The following is a 24,289-nucleotide window of genomic DNA, read 5'->3' as shown; positions in this document are numbered from 1 at the left end:
CTAATTACTGTAAATGTGAAAGGTTATGTAAGATGGCTAACTTACTTTTACAGCTTAGTTTACAAAAACTAACCATAGCCCTGTGAATTTACTATAGAAATGAATGAATAAATGCATTTATTATATAAAAAAGCTAACAAAAAATGGTTACTGTAATCATGCACACATTAACCACTACTCTAACCATAGTTTAACCATGGTATTTGTACAATTGTGGTTATACAAATGGTAATCAATATTCAAAAAACAATTTTTCAAAAATTCAAAAAAACAGTTTTTTGTATTTCATTGTATTGCGAGTATTTTCAGCATGTGTGCTGTCAAACTGATGAAGAACTTTTCTTAATTTGCTGGTGCTTTTTCTATTTGAATGCGTTTTGTGAAGTTGCAGCGTGTTGAGCTCTCTCGGCCACCATGCCTCGCCCCTATTTTGAAATCTTCACCCCACACATACATACGCAACCATGGCAACGACCAAGGCGTATTCAAACAAAAGCCAACATGGATGAGTTGTGTGAAACAACGCAAAATCAACGTTACTCACCTATCAAAAAGGAACAAAGAAACCTTGGCGTCCGATTCGAGCCCTTCCCAATCCTTGAGTTTCTCTCCACCGCTGGAAAGCTGCCCCGATATTTACCATAGACAGTAAAAGAAATGGACACAGCGACACCATTGGATTCAACGGAGAAAAATGAAGTCAATTAGAAGCACGCGCTTCCTGGGGGTCGGGTGTACTGCACAGACTCAAACTGAGCTTGATGACGTAAGTTGTCACGTGAGCAACCTGTACGTCTTCTAATCGCTGTGCCAAGAGAAATCTGAATAACCCACCGAATCTTGAAGAGAATGCGAGCGAGAACAGGTGCAAGTTTTGGTAAGTATTCTGATTAATTCTCCCTTGACTTTATGCCACCACGTCCAACCGATAACCTCATAGACAATAAAAGATTGCCTGCGAGCTACTCCTCCTGTCCATACAGTTATTTATCTACTGTGCGACAGAGAGTCGCTGGTTATGATGCAATCATTAGCCTATTTTTTTACAAAAACTGCTTCTTCCGGACCATAATGTAAGATACAAGGTAATGGAGCCTTTTATACATTTTCGTGTTTCTTTAGAAATAATTAATGGACAAATGGAGTCTTTAAACGCCTCAGATTTAAAGTTATTCGCTGTCAACGTGACACAGGTGGGGGTCCGCTAGCCAATGGCGGCGCCCAGGGGTGCTTCAAAAATATATGAAACCCTGAGCCCCTGATATTTACGTGGGTCCTGCCTCTTGCCTGATTGTAAACGCTCTTTTTTATCTGCCATCTCTCTCAATCTCTCTCAAGTTGGTTTTGGGACTCGATCAGACACTGCGGTCAAAAGCGTGCTTTTTAGCGGCAGGAGCGGTGGGCCGGGTCGCTTCTGCTTAGACTAGACTGGATCGGGTCACTATGAATCTGGGGAGGTCATGTCCCCCCGTCCCTAGTGCCATCTGCGTGCCTGCCTTATTTTGTGTAACCTGAATGTCCGAAGCTTCCGGTGTCATTCGCCTGCGGTTGTTTTAGCTGTATAAAAACAGTCCGTTATGCTGATTGATATTGCAATGCAAACTGGTATGTGCTATCACAATATGTTAATGTGTTGTCCTAATCATGAACACATTGGTTTATAGCACAAGTTTAATGTTTAATGCACTTTGTTATTCTTCTAGCGATTTATCTATAGCAGCTAACAAGTGGTAAGTCGGACATTTGCAGAAAATAGCTTACTTCTACAGTGGATACATAAGCTGAAGACTAAACAAATAAATAATTTTCTCAAAAAATAAAATGACAACCGAGCATTGAAACTTTATTGGCACTGCAATGTATTTAGTGACAATATTGATCCAGTAAACATGCAAAGATGAAAGACCGATGACACTTTGACATTTTGGTGACAATGGTAACTTTGCAGGCCTGTTGATTTTATCAAATAAAATACAAATTTGACTCTTATATAAATAAGTAATATGCAGGTTACACCATCAAAATATATTTACAAAAATATATTTTTCTACCTCAAGCTAAAATGAACAGCACTCTCAGAAAAAAACGCACAAAAGCGGTCACTGGGGCAGTACCCATGTGACAGTTTTTGTAAAAAAAACTATTCTGAGAGTGTGTACAGTAAACAGGTGATTCACAGGAACTGCAACACTTGTTTTCAGTTCACTTGTTAATGTGCTATCCCAGCTAACAAAGTAAGAACACTTTGCTAATACTACCATTGTTATGAACATTATTTCTGAATTAACTACCTTTGAATGTTCTAAAAATAAGCAATAACATTTAAAAATTTTGAAAAATGAACTCCCAGCATAAGCTGTAATATTTAACAGCGTACACTTTTATATACTTCACTTATAAAAATTGTGTATGATCCACTTATAAAAAAACAGGAATGTAACACTATCATTTTCACCCTCCTTATCCTGAAATCATTACCAGTTACCCACATGAACATCCAACCCATAGGCCATTACTTCATTTGCACAAATTAAATTAAGTAAAAAAAAAAAAAATTAAAAAAATAAACAATTTGGAGTGGATATGAAAGGAAAGGAAAATCAAACCCAGTCAACCAGTTCTCACTGACAGACCATGAAAACATTAAGTTTAGTAAATATGTTTGGTCACTATATAATTCTCATTCTTCCATCTGTTCTTTTATAGCTTTAATGTTTTTTTAAGCATGTTTTCACCATGGACTAACTTAAAGGTAATTGAAATTTTGCAAGTTTATATCTCGCAATACTGGGTTTCTATCTCACAATACACAATTTTGACTTTTTTCTTGTGATTTAGAGAAAAAAAGAGTCATAACTGTCATACAGACTTACAATAAAAAAATTGCAAAAATTGTGAAAAAAAATTAAAAAAAAGATTACAGACTCTGAATTATGAGAGAAAAAAGTTAAGAAATTTAAACAAAAAAATCTGAAAAAAGGGCAAGAAACAAAGTCTACATTTTGAGATGTAAAATCAGAATAGCGAAGAAAAAAAATCAGAATTTTGAAAAATAGCAATTAGTTTTTTATTCCATGGTAAAAACAAGCTTTCTTGTGAATAAGTAGATCCAAACCTTTGATTTGTAGAGTAAATAAAAAAAAAAAAAAAAAAAAAAACAATGATTAATGAGGTGTGAGGCATGGCATGTTTCACCTCAAATGCTCCTTAGTATTTGATGCATTTCAGATGGTTCTTAAAAAAATGGTGGGTCATCTTCGCCTGTGTATCACTTCTGGGAGGATGCCTGTAGGAACCATACTTGTTCGTGGAACCGTGTTTTTGATGACCAATACTGAGACCTTTACAGGTGGCAACTAATAAATCTCCAAGCCCGTCAACGAAGAATTCTGTTTGGAATATAGAATAAAAACAGATTCTTGAATGAACACTTATTATCTCTGGCATCTCTATCTCTATAGCTGGCATGTAAATGATTTGTTCACCGTGGATCAAGAATAAGCTTCATTCACATTTCTTGTTTGTCAGCTGTCATAAACTGTTGTTCTTGGACAATTAATCAAAATCTGTACCACACCCATTGCCTTGAATTATCTAAGACCTACATGCCAGTGGATGAATATATCCACTGGAATGTATATCAAAGCGTATAGTCACAATAGTCAGGTCTTTGGGCAACTTTAATAACGAACTTAATCTAAAATAAATGGTTGACTTCATCTGATCTGAATGTTTTAAGATCCACTCACCAGTGTGAGCCACTCTTTTGAGGAATGGGTCAAAACCGACCCTCCGCACAGCCTCCGTCCGGCCCAGGAAGTAGTTGACGACTCCATCTGCAAAGAAGCAGCCGTTGAAACCCGGCAGGGGCGCATGGGTACGAGTGACACGCGTGATACAGCCGCCTTCCTCACTGTTCCCTTCCTCGTATTGCAGCTGGAAGACAAACTGATTTCCTCCTACCTGACCACCAACCTGATGGAGAGAGAAAGAATAAGATCAGTCAAGGTCTTTCACAAACATAAAAATAAGACACAATATTGGACACAATAAAGTTCTTAATTGGTTTGAACTATTTTTTAGTGAACTATAAACATTTATTGCACATGTACATTAGAAAATTCACAGGTTTAATTACTCACAGTTAAGTTAATTTTATTCAGCCAGGATGCATTAAAGTGACAGTAAGAGACATTTATAATGGTAAAAAAAGATTTAGATTTCAAATAAATGCCTTTGTTCTATTCATCAAAGAATCCTAAAAATGATAAACCACTGTTCCCATGATAATATTAGGCAGCACAACTGTTTCAATATTGATTATAATATAAAAAGTTTCTTGAGCTGCAAATCAGAATATTAGAATGATTTCTGAAGGATCAGGTGACATTAAAGACTGGAGTAATGATGCTGAACATTCAGCTTTGATCACAGGAATACATTTGAATGTATATGACAGATTATTTTAGATTGTAATTATATTTCACAATTTTGTTTGTAATTACAAATGTCATCAAGATGATAAAATTGACATAATTACCACATCTAGCTCAGGAACGGCTTCCATAATGTTCACAAAGCTCTCAATGCGCGTCTCATTGAGAAACACAAAGTCATCATCCACCCACAGGAAATATTTAGTGGTGACCTGCGACACTGCCAGATTTCTTCCTGCAAACCAGCCCTGAAAAGCCAAACAATGAAACAAGTAACCTTCACACCTCAGGAAGATTATATTAACAGTCAACTTGAAAAACCTGATGTTTGTACCTGTGCTGGGGGCATTATGTAGTGCTCTATATTGTCACCGACCACCTTCTCTGGGTTCAGACTGTCATCAGCAACAATGATCTTTATTTTTGGGTAGTTCACACGGATACTGTTGATGAGGACATTTAGTTCTTTGTAACGCAGAAATGCTTTTACTAGCACAGTCACCTGAGAGTTCACATCTACAGAGAGAGAGAGAGGGAGAGAGAGAGGGAGACAATTATTATGGTGATTGAGTTCACATGATACAGACACTGTGCTTACACTGTAATATCAATAAAAATGACAAAAAGTCCATAACAAAATCATGACTACTAAAATGAAAACTTAATAAAACAAATACATGCTATTTAAAATATTAATAAAACTATAATAGTATATAAATGATAGTAAAATAACTGTTTAGAAGCACATACACTGCAATAGAAAATATAATTCGGATGTTTCATGTAATTTAAAAATAAACTGTTTTGGAAGTGAAAAAGAACAAGTAAGACCCATAATCCCTTCTAAGACATTTCACAATTAATGGTTTTTGATTGAGACAATTGGTTTGTATTCAGTGAACATATCTGAAATATATTTCGGTCCTAGGTCATTTAGTGACTTATATACGAGTAAAAGTACTTTAAAATCAATCCTAAATGTAACTGGAAGCCAGTGAAAGGACCTGAGGACTGGTGTGATATGCTCAGATTTTCTGGTTCTAGTCAGAATCCTGGCAGCAGCGTTCTGGATGAGCTGCAGCTGTCTAATGGTCTTTTAGGGAAGGCCTGTGAGGAGCCCATTACAATAGTCCACCCTGCTGGTGATAACGGCATGAACAAGTTTCTCCAAGTCTTGACTGGAACAAAACATCTAATTCTTGCAATGTTTTTTAAATGATAGTATGCTGATTTAGTTACTGCTTTGACATGACTACTGAAACTGAGGTCTGTCTCCAGAATCACACCAAGATTCCTGACTTGATTTTTTGTTATTTTACACCTAGAGTCAAGGTATGCATTCACCAAAACTTCATCTTTGTTTCCAAATGCAATGATTTCAGTTTTTTCCTTATTTAACTGAAGATAGTTCTGGCACATCCAACTATTAATTTCATCAATGCACTGGCAGAGGGAGTCAATGGGGCTGTAGTCATTTGGAGATACAGTAAGGCTAGGTAAATCTGGGTATCATCAGCATAGCTGTGATAGGCAATTTGGTTCTTTCTCATTATTTGACTTAGTGGAAGCATATACAGGCTAAACAAGAGCGGTGCAAGAATTGAGCCTTGTGGGACTCCGCATGTTATGGACGTCCACTTAGACTTATGCTCTCCTAGACTTACATAATAGCCTCTCCCTTCTAAGTATGACCTGAACCATTTGAGTACCATCCCAGAAAGCCAGACCCAGTTTTCCAGTCTCTCTAGTAGTATGTTATGATCGACAGTGTCAAACGAAGCACTGAGATCTAGCAATACCATCACTGATATTTAGCCAGAGTCACAATTTAAGCGAATATCATTTATTATCTTAATGAGTGCTGTCTCTGTGCTGTAATGCGGTCGGAAACCAGATTGAAAATTGTCCAGGTATCCATTTGAGTTTAAGTTTGTCAGTCTATCAACAGTGGCAAAAAGAGTACGAGTGGTAAGTTACTGTCTAGCTGTGGCTAGTTTCACATTAAAAGCATGAAGGCTGTCTTTATAGATGCTATAGTGAATTTCAAGTTTCGTCTTCCTCCACATTCGCGTGGCTTTTCTGCATTTTCTTTTCATAGTCTGAACTGCTGTTGATCTTCTCCAAACTGATTTCTGTCTGTTTGTTTTCTTCCTGACTATTGTTGGTGCAATATCATCAATAACATTCTTAACTTTTGAGTTGAAGGAATCAAGGAGAATATCAACAGAGTCTGCAGAAATGCTTGGTGTTAAAGATATAGCCTCCATAAATAGTACACTTGTGTTCTCGTTTATGCATCTCCTTCTGACAGAGACAGATCTAGATTCAGTGGTAGCAGGGATCAATATATCAAAGAAAATACAGAAGTGATCAGATGCTATGTGCTATGTCCTTAGTAACAATGGATGAAATGTTTAGACACCTACTGATGACTAGATCCACCTTTGTGTGTGGGTCCATGCACATGCTGAATCAGGTCAAAAGTGTTTAGAACCATTATAATTTATTTTGTAGTTTTGTTTTCTGCATTATCTACGTGAATATTAAAATCCCCTGCAATTGCAAAACAGTCAAACTCTGAGGAAATTATTGATAACATTTCTGTGATCTCTTCAACAAAGGCTGGAGAGTATTTTGGAGGCCTGTAAATAATAATGAACAGAATGCATGTGGCACCTTTCAGCACAATCCCTAGATATTCAAAAGACAGGTACTGACCAAATGACACTTGCTTGCATTGATGGACATCTTTAACTAGAGCAGCTACACCCCCACCTCTCCCAACAGTCCTGCAAACACTCATGTGAGTGAAGTTAGGAGGAGCTTCGTCATTTAGGATTGTTGCACTGCAGCTGTCTTCTAGCCATGTTTCATTTAGAAACATAAAATCCAGATTGTTTGTGGTTATAAAGTCATTGATTAGAAATGATTTATTTTTTAGTGAGCGAATGTTTAAAAGTGGTAACTTGATGGCAGTGCTTTGTGTCTTTACATCAATCTTAGTTTGATGCATAATAGGCCGCAGATTAGATGAGTTTGCCCTTCGGCTTGAGAAGGCCTTAGACTTTCTATCACATTATAAAACTGAAATAGAGAAAGCTACAGGCACACTGGGTTCCCGCTTGTTCTGTAAGCATTTGTGAATGTTGCTGCTATTATAGCGGGGACCCGGCACATATCACTGAGAGCTGCTATCAGTTGTTTTTGATTCACCTTCAGAAGACAGAGGGTTTAAGCCCTGGGGTTGTGGAAGCAGTCTGAGAGCTCTCATAGGAACAGGGCCCACAGGCTTTGGTGGTTGGGGGGCCCGCCATTTTTTTGTTGATATCTGCGGGCTAGCAGCGAATGAATGGGAGAGTTTAGTCCCAGCATACACCAATTCTTCCATTTTCTGTGAGAAGCACAGAATTGGAGATGCTTGAGAGAGGGATAATGTGTCTGGTGAGATGGGCTGTGTCTCTGGTGTTTCCGGTGGCTGTGATGTGTTGTCCTGGCTTCCCTGGCTGTTTTCATCACAGTCTGTCTGCGAGGCGCTCTGTGGGCAGGGCTCAGCAGGGATAGTGTCTATCAGCAGTGCTTGTTTTGGATTCGTGGTGTTATCAGTGTCCTTGTGGGATATGTCGACCACATGATGACTCGGACCCGGTGTGTGTGTGTGCTGAATGGATTGACACACTTTGCTGAAGGATGACAGGGAGAAGTAGATATTGTCTTTAAACACTCTAGCACCAAGTTTGTTTGGGTGGAGGCCATTCGGTTTAAACAGTTGTCTATGGCCCCAGAAAAGATTGAAGTTGTCGATGAATTTCACTCCTTTTATATTACAAGATCTTTCTAGCCATGGTTTCAGCCCAAGCAACCGTGAAAACATATTTGTTCCCCTTGCTGAGAGTGGTCCACTCATGAATGATTGAACTTCGAGTCTTTGAAGTGTTTCAAAGAGTTCACTGAAGTCCTTCTTAAGGAGTTCTGACTGCTCTTTCCGAATATCATTCTTTCCCACATGGATGATGATTCGATTTGCAGTCTTGAGCTTCATCAGAATGTTCTTAAGTTCCTTGTTCACATCAGAGACCGTTGCTTGAAGAAGGCGGCATGTTGTCGTAGTCCTGCTACTAATGTTTCTGATAACAGAGTCACCCACTATCAGAGTCCTGGGCTCGGCTGCGCTCTGAGCTGAATATCGCTGTCTGCTCGACCTTGAGCGCCTGTTAGTAGCGATTTTAGCTGCTGGTTGATCCGATCCATATTCAGTCACATTTGGGGATTCATCACCCACATTTATTAATGATTCAAATCTGTTCTCCAGATGTATAGGGGGTGGTAGAATACCAGTATTTACAAGCCTTGTCATAGTCAAATCTGGGATAGAGGAAGCTATGGCAGCAATATGAGAAACTCGTGACAATCTGATATCTCGTGTTCCTTTGGGTCTTGCTCCCTGTTTGTGCCATCAATTTGTGTGGTCGGTCAGTTTCGGCTTGTTCCTCTACACTTGGTATAAACTGTTTAGATTCAGAAGATTCATGGGACTCACCGGCTGTATGCTGAGGGGGTCCATGACTACGGTCTGCTGAGTGTTCCATCTGTTTCGGAAGTCCAGAAAGTAACTTTGTTTCAAGAATCACAATCCTTTGTAGAAGTTTGAAGCAGTTCATGCAACAAGTAGATCCAACAGGAGGCATTTTCTCTCTCTTCTGTTTGAATGTAGGCAGTTGTTATTCCGTTTCAGCAATGTAAGCTGCTGGCAGTGGGAGGCAAAGTCTTCTTTTTGTAGTATTATTCCAGTCCCAATGTTTTTAGTTTTAGCGTTTGTGCCAAAAATCTGTTGTTTGAGCACTGTGCTGATCTGCTGAAGTAAAAATCTTAGAAAAATCGGAGAAAATTACAGAAATAAGAAGCAAAGCGCAGAGCAGTAAGCTAGAGCGTCCGAACAGTAGCAAAGCCGGAAGCCGAGTAATTGGAACCATTTAATCCAAGGGGTGGAAATGGGATCCAGGGTGTGGACATGGGAAGGTTTAGGGGTGGAAATAGGATCCGCGGGTTGGAATGGGTAGGTTTAGGGATATGTAAAGTAAGAGGAGTTGGATCTCGAGTTGGAGTTGGTGCACCACTGTAATACCAGTGTACTTGCATGATAACTCCTCATGAACTGTACACTTAATATAAAAGTGTAACAGTTTGGACACCAACCACAATTTCTATGTAAAACATAACTTACTGGCCGCTACTCTGTAACATCAGAGTAATTACATGATAAATCTAATGTAAAGTCTTTACCAAAAAGTGCTGTTAGTCCTGTTACACATTTGTACTTTCATTGCAAAAAAGTGTTGTTACCAATGTCCTGTTACACATCTGTACTTACACATACCATTCAGTGGCTTGTTACATGATATGTGTAGTTAGACAAACATTACAGCTATGTACCAATTTGTACTTACACTGTGGTTACATAATATTAACACATCTAGTTACTATGTAAGTACACAGGTATTAGGGACACAATATAAAATAAAGATCATGTTCCATGAAGATATTTTGTAAATTTCCTACTGTAAATATATCAAAACTTAATTTTTGATAAAAAATATGCAATACTAAGAATTCATTTGGAAAACTTCATAGGCAATTTTCTCAGTTTTTTTTTTTTTTTTTGCACCCTCAGATTCCAGATTTTCAAGTAGTTGTATCTGTGCCAAATATTGTCCTATCATAACAAACCATACATCAATGGAAATCTTTCAGCTTTCAGATGATGTACATATATTAAAGAAAATTACACATAAGACTGGTTTTGTGGTTCAGGACCACATATAGCTTTCTCAATATCACCTGTGGTTTTATGGTTGGTACATTATAAAGATAAGTTGGTATATTAACATCATATCAGTTAATTAAATGTACTGTATTTCACTGTAAGTCCTACAAATTGTGGCTACCATATTTTTTCAGGTACATATCTGCTGGTTTCCTATACCATAAATTTCACAGATTATAATTATTATAAGTAATAGTTCTATTTTATTAATTTTATTATATATATATATATATATATATATATATATATATATATATATATATATATATATATATATATATATATATATATAATATATATATATATATATATATATATATTTATTTTTTATTTATTTTTTTTTATTTTTTTTTTCTTAAGTGTAAGTATTTGAGCTCACCTTTTCCTGGGTCAAACAGTACAGGAACTGACAAACGTCTGATCTCAATCGGGAATATGACCTCGTGATTCTCAAAAGAGAAGTACGCTAAGGACATAAATGCATTTGTAAAGTCAGTACACTCAGATTAATGTTTAATGAAATGTTTTATGAAACTTAGTAGTATCATAAAAGTTTTCCTTGTATGAATCATTATATTCCAAGGGCTTGTCGAAAAACCACATTTTTGGTCTTGGCCATTTAAGAGCATGCGCATGCAACTGGAAGTAAAACAACAAAGTGCAGCAGTCTTAATGCATGCTAAATCTACACTTGAATCTTGAATACTTCTCTGGAGCGGTATTTGAGTCTAAGAGTATCATATCGTGCATCATGTTCTGGAAATAAATCATGAGACTTTTGCAGAGATCTCAGAAGGTTTTGCGGAAATCTTTACAGTTAAATGTGAATGATAATTAGATATTAATTTGGTAGTAAAACAAAGTATTGCACATTTTAGGATGAGTATGTTTATTTTTTACAACATTTTCAACTGCTTTTTATCACTTAATTAGAAGTACCACTATTACTAAACTGAAAAGACATTTACAGGTGCTGGTCATATAATTAGAATATCATCAAAAAGTGGATTTATTTCACTAATTCCATTCAAAAAGTGAAACTTGTATATTATATTAATTTATTACACACAAACTGATATATTTCAAGTTTATTTCTTTTCATTTTGATGATTAAAATCCCGAATTCAGTATCTCAGAAAATTTGAATATTGTGAAAAGGTTCAATATTGAAGACACCTGGTGCCACACTCTAATCAGCTAATTAACTCAAAACACCTGCAAAGGCATTTAAATGGTCTCTCAGTCTAGCTCTGTAGGCTACACAATCATGGGGAAGACTGTTGACTTGACAGTTGTCAAAAAATGACCACTGACACCTTGCACAAGGAGGGCAAGACACAAAAGGTCATTGTAAAAGAGGCTGGCTGTTCACAGAGCTCTGTGTCCAAGCACATTAATAAAGAGGCAAAGGGAAGGAAAAGATGTGGTAGAAAAAAGTGTACAAGCAATAAGGATTACCGCACCCTGGAGAGGATTGTATACTCCTTGACTGCTGGTGTTGCTGTTGGACAGTGTTTTCTCTACTTCCTGTTGGCCTTCTGTAGCTAATCATTGTCATGATTCTGCCCTCGTGTCCTTGATTTTTTTCCCTAGCTTTGAGGCAGGATCATGACAGTGTTTTGTGTACAAGCACATGGCCTTGTCTTTGGGCCATGTGCTTGTGTTGTCTGTTCCCTTGCCCCGCCCCCCTTGTTATCCTAGTCTTGTCGTGATTGTCCTATCTGTGCCACCTGTCGTGTCTTAATTAGTTCCCCTATTTAGATCTCCTAGTGTGCTCTGTCTTTTGTCGGTTCATTGTTTCCTCATATGTGTTCCACTGAGATTGTGTTCCACTCTGTGATTGAGACTGTGATTGTTCCTACATGTGAGTGTTTACCTTACCTTGAGTGTTTGTTTATAGTTAGTATTTAGAGTCCTTGTTTATCTTGTCAGCCCAGTCCTGTTTAGTTATTTAGTCTTTACCTTAGTCAGTGTTTTCCCCCTCGCGGGTTTTGTTTTCACCTTTTTGTGTTAATAAACCCTTTGTGTTGAGAATCCTGTCTGCACTTGAGTTCCTCCTTTGCCAAACCCTGACAGAATGAACCGACCAAAAAGGAACTCAGCAGGCAGGAGGACCGCCGAGCTACAACACCTGTTGGAGTTCCGCCAGCAATGCTGGACGTCATCCCCCACCGACAGGAAGGGGGTCACCCTCCCATACTCTCCCGAGGGTGAGTGGATCCTTCACAATTATGCCCGGCTGTGGGAGAAGTTCTCCCAGGAGGAGCTGCAGGTTTCCCCCCAGAGGTCCCCACCATCGACCCAACTGCCAGTGATCCCAGAGGGTCGTCTCCTGGCCGTCACAACACTGGGGGAACAGGCAGATCCCCCCCAGAGTCCTGAGGCGCCTTCCACAGCCAGCAGTCTCCCCAGGAAGCGAGGGAGACGATTGTCGTGGGAGTCAGCTTCAGAGTCGTTGGCGTCAGAGTCTGCCCTGCCTGAGGCCAAACTCCCCTAACCCGTCTCGGTTCCAGCTGTGACCTCTGCACCGCGGCCAAGGAGGAAGAGGAAGAAGAAGGGGTCTTCCGGTCCTGCGACTCTGACTCCTCCTGCAGTAGTGAGCGCTGGCGTGCGGAGAGCGTGCCCGAGCCAGCAGCGGAGAGCGTGCCCGAGCCAGCAGCGGTGAGCGCTGGCGTGCCCGAGCCAGCAGCGGTGACCCTTGAACCCGAACCGGCGAATAAGAGAACTGTTTTCAAGTCTGCAGTCGTGAGGGCGGAGGAGAGAGCCGCGGCCGACTCTGCAGCAGAAACTCTAATACAGTCTGTCTCATCTCGTAAGGAGATGCCGGTTATTATTGCCGCTAAAGCCTTGTCTGATTATTTGTCTCGTCTTGTCCAGATCCTGCAAGTCCCTACCAGTCCTGTCCTGTCCCCAGACCCTGTCCCCAGAAATCCTGAGCCCGCCATAGTTAGCGCAGTTCCTGACCCAGTTTCAGTCTCCCCGTGTCCTGTTGTCTCCCCTTGTCCAGTAGACGTCGTCGAGTGTCCAGTTGTCTCCCCGTGTCCAGCTGTCTCCCCGTGTCCAGCTGTTGTCTCCCTGCGTCCTGTTGATGTAGTCGCCCCTCGTCAAGTTGATGTTGCCCCGCGTCCCGTAAGTGTTGCCCCGCGTCTTGTGTCTGCTCCTGTCATGTCCTCTGTCAGTTGTCCAGAGACCTCTCCCAACCCCTCACCACCCAGACCTGCCCGGACCCCTCGTCATCAGCCTTCGTCGCGTCCTCCTAAGACTCCTGCCCCACCCACCCACCCTGGTCTGTCCCCCATGAACTTTGTGGTCCCACCTCCTCCCCTTCCCTGTTTGTTTTTTTTTTATATGCCACCCTAACCCTGCCGTTGTGTATTCATGTTTGCCTTTGTTATTATTTGTCATGTCTTGTTGGTTTGTTTCTGTGTCCCAGTCTGTCATGTCAGTCATGTCCCATGTTTGATGTTCCCTTGAGGAGCGTCTGGAAGCCGCTCCTTAAGGGAGGGGTTCTGTCATGATTCTGCCCTCGTGTCCTTGATTTTTTTCCCTAGCTTTGAGGCAGGATCATGACAGACCCGTGTTTTGTGTACAAGCACATGGCCTTGTCTTTGGGCCATGTGCTTGTGTTGTCTGTTCCCTTGCCCCGCCCCCCTTGTTATCCTAGTCTTGTCGTGATTGTCCTATCTGTGCCACCTGTCGTGTCTTTATTAGTTCCCCTATTTAGATCTCCTAGTGTGCTCTCTCTTTTGTCGGTTCATTTTTTCCTCATATGTGTTCCACTGAGATTGTGTTCCACTCTGTGATTGAGACTTTGATTGTTCCTCCATATGAGTGTTTATCTTACCGTGAGTGTTTGTTTATAGTTAGTATTTAGAGTCCTTGTTTATCTTGTCAGCCCAGTCCTGTTTAGTTATTTAGTCTTTACCTTAGTCAGTGTTTTCCCCCTCGCGGGTTTTGTTTTCACCTTTTTGTGTTAATAAACCCTTCGTGTTGAGAATCCTGTCTGCACTTGAGTTCCTCCTTTGCCAAACCCTGACAATCATAGCTCCGTGTGGCTGTTTTTTTCTCTCTCTAGAATATTTATCTTACTATCACTCTCTGTTTTTTAAAGTGATAAAATATAACTTAATCAACACCATATTTCTGATATTGTTGATCAATCTTATCACATTCATTTTGATCATTCACTTTTATTTTATATCCATGAGTGCAGTACACCTGCAAAGCATTAGCACTCGTTAGATTGTAATTAGCGTCTTCATTCGAACCTATCGCTGTTTTCTTTTCTCCTCTCCTCTCTCTCGCTCCAGTTTTTCACAAGTTCATCAAACAACCGCAGTAAGAATATTTCATCAAGCACGGTGAGTAATGGCTTCTCCTGCTATTGTTATTTGCACTTCTTGCCACATGTACAGTTTATCTATCTCTGTCGCAGATGAGGGATTCACATGTGATAAATGCAGGGAAATTGTTAGGCTAACAGAGAAGATTTCAGAATTAGAGACACGCATCCAAACTTTAATTGAGTTAACAGTAAGAATGTTAAGGCTCTAGATACGGCTTTAGATCCGTCTAGCTCAGGGATTCCTGTACATTGTTCGGTTCCGGCAACAGAGCCCCTGCAGCAGGGCAACTGGGTGACAGTGAGGCAGTGTAGTCGTGGGTCAAAACACCGCTCTTCTGTTCCGATCAAAACATTAAACAGGTTCTCCCCACTCAGTGATGCACCCACTTAGAAACCTGATGAAAGTGCTCTAGTTATTGGTGATTCTATTGTACGGAACGTGAATATAGAGACACCAACCACCTTAGTCAAATGTTTATCGGGAGCCAGAGCGCCTGACATCTTGGCAAATTTAAAAGTGTTGGCTAATGTTAAACGTAAAAACAGTAAGATTGTTATTCATGCTGGCGCTAATGATATTCGACTTTGCCAGTCGGAGATCACTAAAAATAACATTAAAGAGGTGTGTGAACTTGCAAGCACGATGTCAGACCCTGTAATATGCTCTGGTCTGCTCCCTGCTTACTGTGGTGACGAGATGCATAGCAGATTGTCATCACTCAATGGCTGGATGTCTAAGTGGTGTCCACAGAATAACATAGGTTTCATAGACAATTGGACGAGCTTCCGGGGCAGACCTGACCTGTTGAAAAGAGATGGTCTTCATCCCTCCTGGGGTGGTGCCACTCTTCTCTCTAGAAATATGGCAAATAGTCTTAGTGTTTGTACTTGACTAACTGGGGCCCAGGTCAGGAAGCAGACAGACTGGCTAAACCGACCGTCTGCTAGCTGCCTCATGTCACAGACGTCAGCTAATTCTCAGCACATAGAGACTCTTTCACCTGGATATCACACTATAGAGACTGTGTCTGTTCCCGAACTAGAAAATACAAAAAATGTCCAAACCAAGTTAAGATTAACAATTTAATTGAGGTTCAACAAATAAAAGACAGATACAATATGGATAAAAAGGATAAAGCTTGGCTTATTGAATAGCAGATCCCTTTCTATGAAAACACTTTTTGTAAATAATATGATCACTGATCATAATATAGATGTGCTCTGTTTCACAGAAACCTGGCTAAAACCTGATGATTACATTATTTTAAATGAGTCCACCCCCCAAGATTACTGTTATAAACATGAGCCGCGTCTAAAAGGCAAAGGGGGAGGTGTTGCTTCAATTTATACCAATGTTTTCAGGATTTCTCAGAGGCCAGGCTTCAAGTATAACTCGTTTGAAGTAATGGTGCTTCATATAAAATTATCCAGAGAAACAAATGTTAATGATAAATCCCCTGTTATGTTTGTACTGGCTACTGTATACAGGCCACCAGGGCACCATACAGACTTTATTAAAGACTTTGGTGAGTTAGTTGTGGCTGCAGATAAAGATTTAATAGTTGGTGATTTTAATATCCATGTTGATAATGAAAAAGATGCATTGGGATCAGCATTTATAGACATTCTGAACTCTATTGGGGTTAGACAACACGTTTCAGGACCTACTCATTGTCGAAATCAAACTCTAGATTTAATACTGTCATATGGACCTGATGTTGATAGTGTTAAAATTATGCAGCCAAGTGATGATATCTCAGATCATTATTTAGTTTTGTGCAAACTTCATGTAGCCAAAATTGTAAATTCTACTTCTTGTTACAAGTATGGAAGAACCATAATTTCTACCACAAAAGACTGCTTTTTAAGTTATCTTCCTGATGTATCCAAATTCCTTAGCATATCCAAAACCTCAGAACAACAGGTTGACACCATGGTATAATGAGCATATTTGCACCCTAAAGAGAACAGCCCGAAAAATGGAGCGCAGCTGGAGGAAAACAAAACTAGAGGTATTTCGTATTGCTTAACCCATCTTACAGAAAAGCATTAAAAACTGCTAGATCTGATTACTTTTCTTCTCTTTTAGAAGAAACCAAACATAACCCCAGGTATTTATTCAATACAGTGGCTAAATTAATGAAAAATAAAGCCTCAACAAGTGTTGACATTTCCCAACACCACAGCAGTAGTGACTTTATGAACTATTTTACTTCTAAAATCGATACTATTAGAGATAAAATTGCAACCATTCAGTCGTCAGCTACAGTATCGCATCAGACAGTGCACTATAGACCCCATGAACAGTTCCACTCATTCTCTACTATAGGAGAGGAAGAATTGTATAAACTTGTTAAATCAACCAACATGTATGTTAGACCCTTTACCATCTAAGCTCCTAAAAGAGGTGCTTCCAGAAATCATAGATCCTCTTCTGACTATTATTAATACCTCATTGTCATTAGGATATATCCCCAAAACCTTCAAACTGGCTGTTATTAAGCCTCTCATCAAAAAATCACAACTTGACCCCAAATAACTAGTTAATTCTAGACCAATCTCGAATCTCCCTTTTCTGTCCAAGATACTAGAAAAGGTAGTATCCTCCCAATTATATTCCTTCTTAGAGAAAAATGGTATATGTGAGGATTTCCAGTCAGGATTTAGACCGTATCATAGTACTGAGACTGCTCTCCTTAGAGTTACAAATGATCTGCTCTTATCATCTGATCGTGGCTGTATCTCTATTATTTTTATTGGATTTTAGTGACACAATTGACCACAACATTTTTTGCATAGACTTGAACACTTTGTTGGCATTAATGGAAGTGCATTAGCATGGTTGCACCATCAGTTCGTAGCAGTGAATGAAGATGTATCATATCGATGTGACGATCGTGACCCAGTGAAACACAGGGAGATAGAGAACCAATTGCAGGTGTGTTTATTTAGGGTAATCCAAATCGTAATCCAGACAAGCCAGGATCAAAACCAGAAACAATCCAAATAAACAAACAAGGAAGGAACAGGAACACAAAGGGGAACAGGAACTCGGAATTCGAGGAACTTGGGAGACGAGAAGACTGGGTGCGGCAGGAAACGTAAGGAAAGGACTCCATGCAGACAACAGGAAAAGACTGGTTAATATAGGGAGGCTAATGACTAATAAGTGAAGACACCTGGTGGGAATTGTAGTGCCTACAGTGAGGTGCCTAAGGGGAAGTGAGCCCACTAGTGGACACCCAGGGAAACAGAGACCAGACAGCGTGACAATCGATCACAAGTGCAGTATGGAGTACCTCAAGGCTCAGTACTAGAGCCGCTACTCTTCACGCTTTATATGTTACCCTTGGGAGTCGAGATATCATCAGGAAACATGGTGTTAGCTTTCACTGTTATGCTGATGATACTCAGCTCTATATTTCTTCACGGCCCGGTGAAACACACCAATTTGAAAAAATAATGGAATGCATAGTCGATATAAAAAACTGGATGACGAGTAATTTCTTACTGCTAAATTCTAAAAAAAAAAAAAACAGAGGTGTTAATTATAGGACCTAAAAACTCTGTTTGTAATAACCTAGAACACTGTCTAAGACTTGATGGTTGCTCGGTCAATTCTTTGTCCTCATATGGGAACCTAGGTGTGCTATTTGTCTGCAATCTTTCCTTAGAAAGCCACGTTTCTAGCATTTGTAAAACTGCATTTTTCCATCTCAAAAATATATCTAAATTACTGCTTATGCTCTCAATGTCAAATGCAGAAATGTAAATCCATGCATTTATGACCTCAAGGTTAGATTATTGTAATGCTTTATTGGGTGGTTGTTCTGCATGCTTAGTAAACAAACTACAGCTAGTCCAAAATGCAGCAGCAAGAGTTCTTACTAGAACCAGGAAGTATGACCATATTAGCCCGGTCCTGTCAACACTGCACTGGCTCCCTATCAAACATTGTATAGATTTTAAAATATTGCTTATTACTTATAAAGCCCTGAATTGTTTAGCACCTCAGTATTTGAATGAGCTCCTTTTACATTATACTCCTCTACGTCCGCTACGTTCTCAAAACTCAGGCAATTTGATAATACCTAGAATATCAAAATCAACTGCGGGCGGCAGATCCTTTTCCTATTTGGCGCCTAAACTCTGGAATAACCTACCTAACATTGTTTGCGAGGCAGACACACTCTTGCAGTTTAAATCTAGATTGAAGACCCATCTCTTTAACCTGGCTTACAAATAAAATACTAATATGCTTTTAATATCCAAATCCGTTAAAGGATTTTTAGGCTGCATTAATTAGGTAAACCGGAACAGGGAATACTTCCCATAACACCCTATGTACTTGCTACATCATTAGAAGAATGGCATCTACGCTAATATTTGTCTGTTTCTCTCTTATTCCAAGGTCACCGTAGCCACCAGATCCCAGCCCCAGATACAGATCCCCGTAAAGACCTTGTCTCAGAGGACCACCAGGACAAGACCACAGGAAACAGATACTTCTGCACAATCTGACTTTGCTGCAGCCTGGAATTGAACTACTGGTTTCGTCTGGTCAGAGGAGAACTGGCTCCCCAACTGAGCCTGGTTTCTCCCAAGGTTTTTTTCTCCATTCACTCCATTCCTTGCCGCTGTTACCTCTGGCTTGCTTAGTTGGGGTCACTTCATCTACAGCGATATCGTTGTCTTGATTGCAAATAAATGCACAGACACTATTTAACTGAACAGAGATGACATCACTGAATTCAATGATGAACTGCCTTTAACTATAATTTTGCATTATTGACACACTGTTTTCCTAATGAATGTTGCTCAGTTGCTTTGACGCACTATATAAATAAAGTTGACTTGACTTGACCTGATTGTGAAACAAAACCCATTCAAAAATGTGGGGGAGATTCACAAAGAGTGGACGGCAGCTGGAGTAAGTGCTCCAAGAACCACTACACACAGAGGTACGCAAGACATGGGTTTCAGCTGTTGCATTCCTTGTGTCAAGCCTCTCTTGAACAACAGACAGCGTCAGAAGCGTCTCTCAGACAAAAAGGACTGGACTGCTTCTGAGTTGTCCAAAGTTATGTTCTATGATGAAAGTAAATTTTGCATTTCCTTTGGAAATCAGGGTCCCAGAGTCTGGAGGAAGAGAGGCACACAATCCATGTTGCTTGAGGTCCAGTGTAAAGTTTCCACAGTCAGTGATGGTTTATGGTGCCATGTCATCTGCTGGTGTTGGTCCAAGGTGTTTTCTGAGGTCCAAGGTCAATGCAGCCATATACCAGGAAGATTTAGAGCACTTCATGCTTCCTGGTGCTGACCAACTTTATGGAGATGCAGATTTCATTTTTAAACAGGACTTGGCACCTGCACACAGTGCCAAAGCTACCAGTACCTGGTTTAAGGACCATGGTATGTTCTTAACTGGCCAGCAAACTCGCCCGACCTTAACCCCATAGAAGATATATGGGGTATTGTGAAGAGGAAGATGCGATACGCCAGACCCAACCCAGACAGCAAGCAGTTTCGGCCCAGGTCTGGCCCACATCTGGCCCACATGGATTTCATGTGGGCCAGATCTGGGCCGGATCTGGGCCAAAACTATGTTGCTGTCTGGGAAGAATGCAGCAGAGCTGAAGGCCACTATCAGAGCAACCTTGGCTCTCATAACACCTGAGCAGTGCCAAAGACTGATCGACTCCATGCCACGCCGCATTGTTGCAGTAATTCAGGCAAAAGGGGCCCCAACTAAGTATTGAGTGCTGTACATGCTCATACTTTTAATGTTCATACTTTTCAGTTGGCCAATATTTTTTTAAATCCTTTCTTTGTATTGGTCTTAAGTAATATTCTAATTTTCTGAGATAATGAATTTTGGATTTTCCTTCGTTGTCAGTTATAATCATCAAAATTAAAAGAAATAAATATTTGAAATATCAGTCTGTGTGTAATGAATGAATATAATATACAAGTTTCACTTTCTGAATGGAATTAGTGAAATAAATCAACTTTTTGATGATATTTTAATTATATGACCAACACCTGTAAAATGCAAAGTGCTGAAAATCAAAATAAAGTTCTGTACTTGCATTTTTGTAAACACTATAAGAGTGACCCATCGGGGTAATGAAAAGTTCTACACACATGTCTGGTCTTAATGCTCACTTGAATACTTGGGTCAAATACAGGAAATATATCATGCATGTAAATAAGTGGTCAAGTGCAAAGACCTAAAGTGTGGGTTTTTGGACAAGCCCCAAGTCAGGTATAGAATGACATGACAATAAACAATGATAAAATTCAGGTGTACTATTCTTTAGGTTACAGGTTACGTACCGAGGTCTTCTGTCTTGATGTGGTAGATGGTGCTGGTGTAGGTCAGTCTGCTCAGCAGGTCGTTGAGCTGTTGGAGGCTGCTGGATGAGATGCTCAGATGTTGCTCATTCTGGCCTTCCACCTGCTCTCCTTCCTGGACATTCATCACTGAAAGCACTCCTTTATGCACCCTTAGAGAAACCTGGAGAGGTTTCATATAATTTGACCTCATTTTATATATTTCACATGTGATGAATCCTTTTAAAAAACACCCAATATAAAGGCAGAGTAGGTGATTTGGTTAAAAAACATGCTGGTTGAAGGTCTCTCAACGTCCCAATAGCAATTAATAAGTTAAGTGGTCTACATGTTTTTATATGTTTTCATATTGTCTGCGGAATATATATAATCTGATTATGATTCTGATTTGCAAAGAGGGTGGGATCTTATGCTTTCACAGCTAGCTTGCTATTGCAAACCTATACGAAATCACCTACCCTACCTTTAACAGCTTTAGATCAAAAGCTCACAAAGCATCAATTAAAAGACAGTAAAACAGAACAGCAGACCCCCATTCAGAGACCATCTGAAACAAACCTATGATTATGATCAATATAACAAAACCCACCACCTTTAGTGAGAACACCATATTCAGCAGGACAAACCTTGTAAACCGCTCTCTTTTGTGTTTGCAGGGCTAGACCTTTAATAGTGATACATTTCTTTAATTAATGAAATTGTTAAAAATGAATAAAACAACTCACAGTCTTATATTATATAGGAGATCGAAGGATTTGATGAAAAGAACATTCAAAAAAGCAGCATTTATTTTAAATAGGCATCTTTTTTAACATCATAAATATCGTTACTTTCACTTTTAATTCATCAATTTAATTCTTTTTTAAACTTGCTTAGCCTAAACTATTTATTGGCAGCAAATCAGAATGATTTCTGAAGGATCATTTGAATAAGAATAAGAGACTGCATTCAATTTTTTTTTTTTTTTTTTAATCTGTAACCTTCTGGAGATGCATTTAAGAAACCTGAGATCATTAGCAATCAAATAAAGGACAGACAGAAATCAGACTCACCAGGAATGAGTGTTTTATTCATGGGAGTTACTCTGAATCCTCTCATCGGATACTGGAGTGGCGTGTTGGCCGGGACGAGAAGAAGAACATCATTTTCTTTACCTGATCTGAAAGACAGCTCATTCAGTCAGAGGAATAAGTGTGTGCCACACTAAAGAGATCTGAGGAATTGTGGGGAACCTGATCTGGTGTTGTCTGAACTCTTCTGCCCGGCGTTTCTGCATGTCATCCATATCGTCTTTTGAAACAAACTGGTTTGCTGGATTAGTGTTTTGGCAAGTACAGGGTGCTGGATTCTCATTACGAAAAGGCCCGATACTGAGATGTGTAACAAGCAACAGGTGAAAATCAGAAACAAGGAATTCATTGCTTCAGGGACACTCATAAAAATAAAATGAATCTACTTACTTTGGTTTGGGAAAGTCTGGGATCTCTGGATCACGGTCGCAGTTTGAGAGTCTTGAGAAAGTTGTGTGAATGGGGGGAAAAAATAAATACAATTGAGTACAGTTTGTATGGACTTATTTTCTACAACTAAATAAACCTTAAACAGGAGTGAATTTTATAAAATATCTTCCTTTTACCTGTAAGAGTTAACATTTTAGCTAACGAGTAACATTTTTATTTGTAGCCTTTACACTCTTAAATCTTCTGGGTTAAACCTTTTCAGTTTTCTCCAGAAATGTTTGATTAGGTTAAAGCTCAGACTGTGGATGCATGGGACACTTAAGGACTTTCACAGAGATAAGCCACTCTTGCTGTGTGCTTAGGGTAATTTTCCTATTGGAAGGAGAACCTTCTGCCCAGTCTGAGATTCTGAATGCTCTGGAATGGGATTTCATTAAGGCTATCTCTATGTTTTGGTGTATTTAGTTTTCCTTCTACTCTGACGAGTCCCTCAGTCCCTGCCACTGAAAAACAGTCCCTCAGCATGAGGCTTCTACCCCCACACTTTATTTTGAGATGAGCAGAGCTGGTTTCCTCTAACATTATACATGGATTTGCATTTCATCAGACCAGAAAATCTTGTTTCACTACTGTATGGAGTTTAAATTGATGTGGAAAAAAGTAATTTAAAGCATTATAACATAAGGCAGCAAAATAACAAAAAGTGAAGAAAAAAAATGAAGGTGTATGAATACTTTCTTAAGGCACTGTAGGCAATATTTAGTAAAATACTTAAATACTGTTAAAATCATATACTCTAAGACTTTTAACTTGTAATGGAGTCATTTTCACTGTAAGGTATCTGAACTCAATTATTTTATTGTTTTCAGGTACTCTTCACCAGGCAGAACTTATCCCTCATGAGCTCATCAATGTTAAGTTGTTCTGGGTTGCCTGTCATTAAAAAGATGCCACGTCACTGTAATGGAAAACGATTTTTTTGCCTTTGTCTGTCTAACCACTTGTGCGTTACGTTTTCTTTGTGCTTTAGCTTCGCAGGGCGTTGTTCATTCGTCGTGCACTGTTACCTTTCAAAGCTGGAATGAATAGGAAATCTATTAAATAGCCTAGTATGAAAAACATAATTTTTAATTGATTCACACGGACTCTATAGTATTCTGATAATGACGAGGAAAAAATGTACACTGTTTTGTATATCCATATAGGCTACACAAAATATTTCTAAGTTATATTAAGCATTAAAAAATGTCCTTCATCATTATTGGATTCAGCTAATTCAGAAGTAGGCTATATGACTGTATTTGACAGAATCAATCGAAATAGTACAAGTGAGATACCTATATGATTTTATTTGGCTGAATACATCAAAATACATTTGGACACGACAAATAAATCAATCAATCAATAAATCAATAAATCAATCAATCAATCAAACAATAAATAAATAAATAAATAAATAAATAAATAAATAAATAAATAAATAAAGTTTATACTGATGTACAAGGCACTTACCTCATTATCGGTAGTGAAGTTTTACTCCAAAAAACCATGCCAATATAAAATAAGGCGAAAAGGGAGCCACTTAAAACAATGACGAGGAATAAAGTTCTGCCGGATCCGTACATGATTAAATCTGTCGCGATTAAAAACAATGTAATATATTTAATTATAGGCGGTCTATATCTACATCAAAATGAAACTTTGAAACTCAAATTACGCTAATAAGCGTCTAAATAAAGACAGGACTATTACAGATACTGTATCAGATGCTACCTGTTGAAGAGTAACAGGTGAATGAGTGACAGAGACTAGAGGACGGATGTGTGACTGTTTGGAGCGACATAAGCGATCGCTTTTATTAATAAGAAAAGAT

General features: G+C 39.2%; 1 protein-coding gene across 1 annotated transcript; it reads right to left on the bottom strand.

Moving 5' to 3' along the window:
• Positions 1-1,208: 1,208 nt before the first annotated feature.
• LOC113066559 (beta-1,4 N-acetylgalactosaminyltransferase 2-like) lies at positions 1,209-24,226 on the bottom strand. The gene is made up of 11 exons (XM_026238449.1): positions 23,929-24,226; positions 22,417-22,467; positions 22,189-22,326; positions 22,009-22,115; positions 21,583-21,620; positions 20,939-21,119; positions 10,637-10,723; positions 4,771-4,952; positions 4,541-4,684; positions 3,750-3,975; positions 1,209-3,389 (listed from the first exon to the last, which is right to left on the bottom strand). The coding sequence occupies exons 1-11, from the start codon at positions 24,039-24,041 to the stop codon at positions 3,208-3,210; spliced, it is 1,449 nt and encodes a 482-aa protein (XP_026094234.1). The 5' UTR covers positions 24,042-24,226; the 3' UTR covers positions 1,209-3,207.
• Positions 24,227-24,289: the final 63 nt, after the last annotated feature.

The sequence above is a fragment of the Carassius auratus genome, chromosome 50, assembly GCF_003368295.1.
Source record: "Carassius auratus strain Wakin chromosome 50, ASM336829v1, whole genome shotgun sequence".
In the NCBI taxonomy this organism is placed as follows: domain Eukaryota; kingdom Metazoa; phylum Chordata; class Actinopteri; order Cypriniformes; family Cyprinidae; genus Carassius; species Carassius auratus.
The sequence above is the reverse complement of the archived record's forward strand: the minus strand, read 5'-3'. Positions and strand labels throughout refer to the sequence as shown.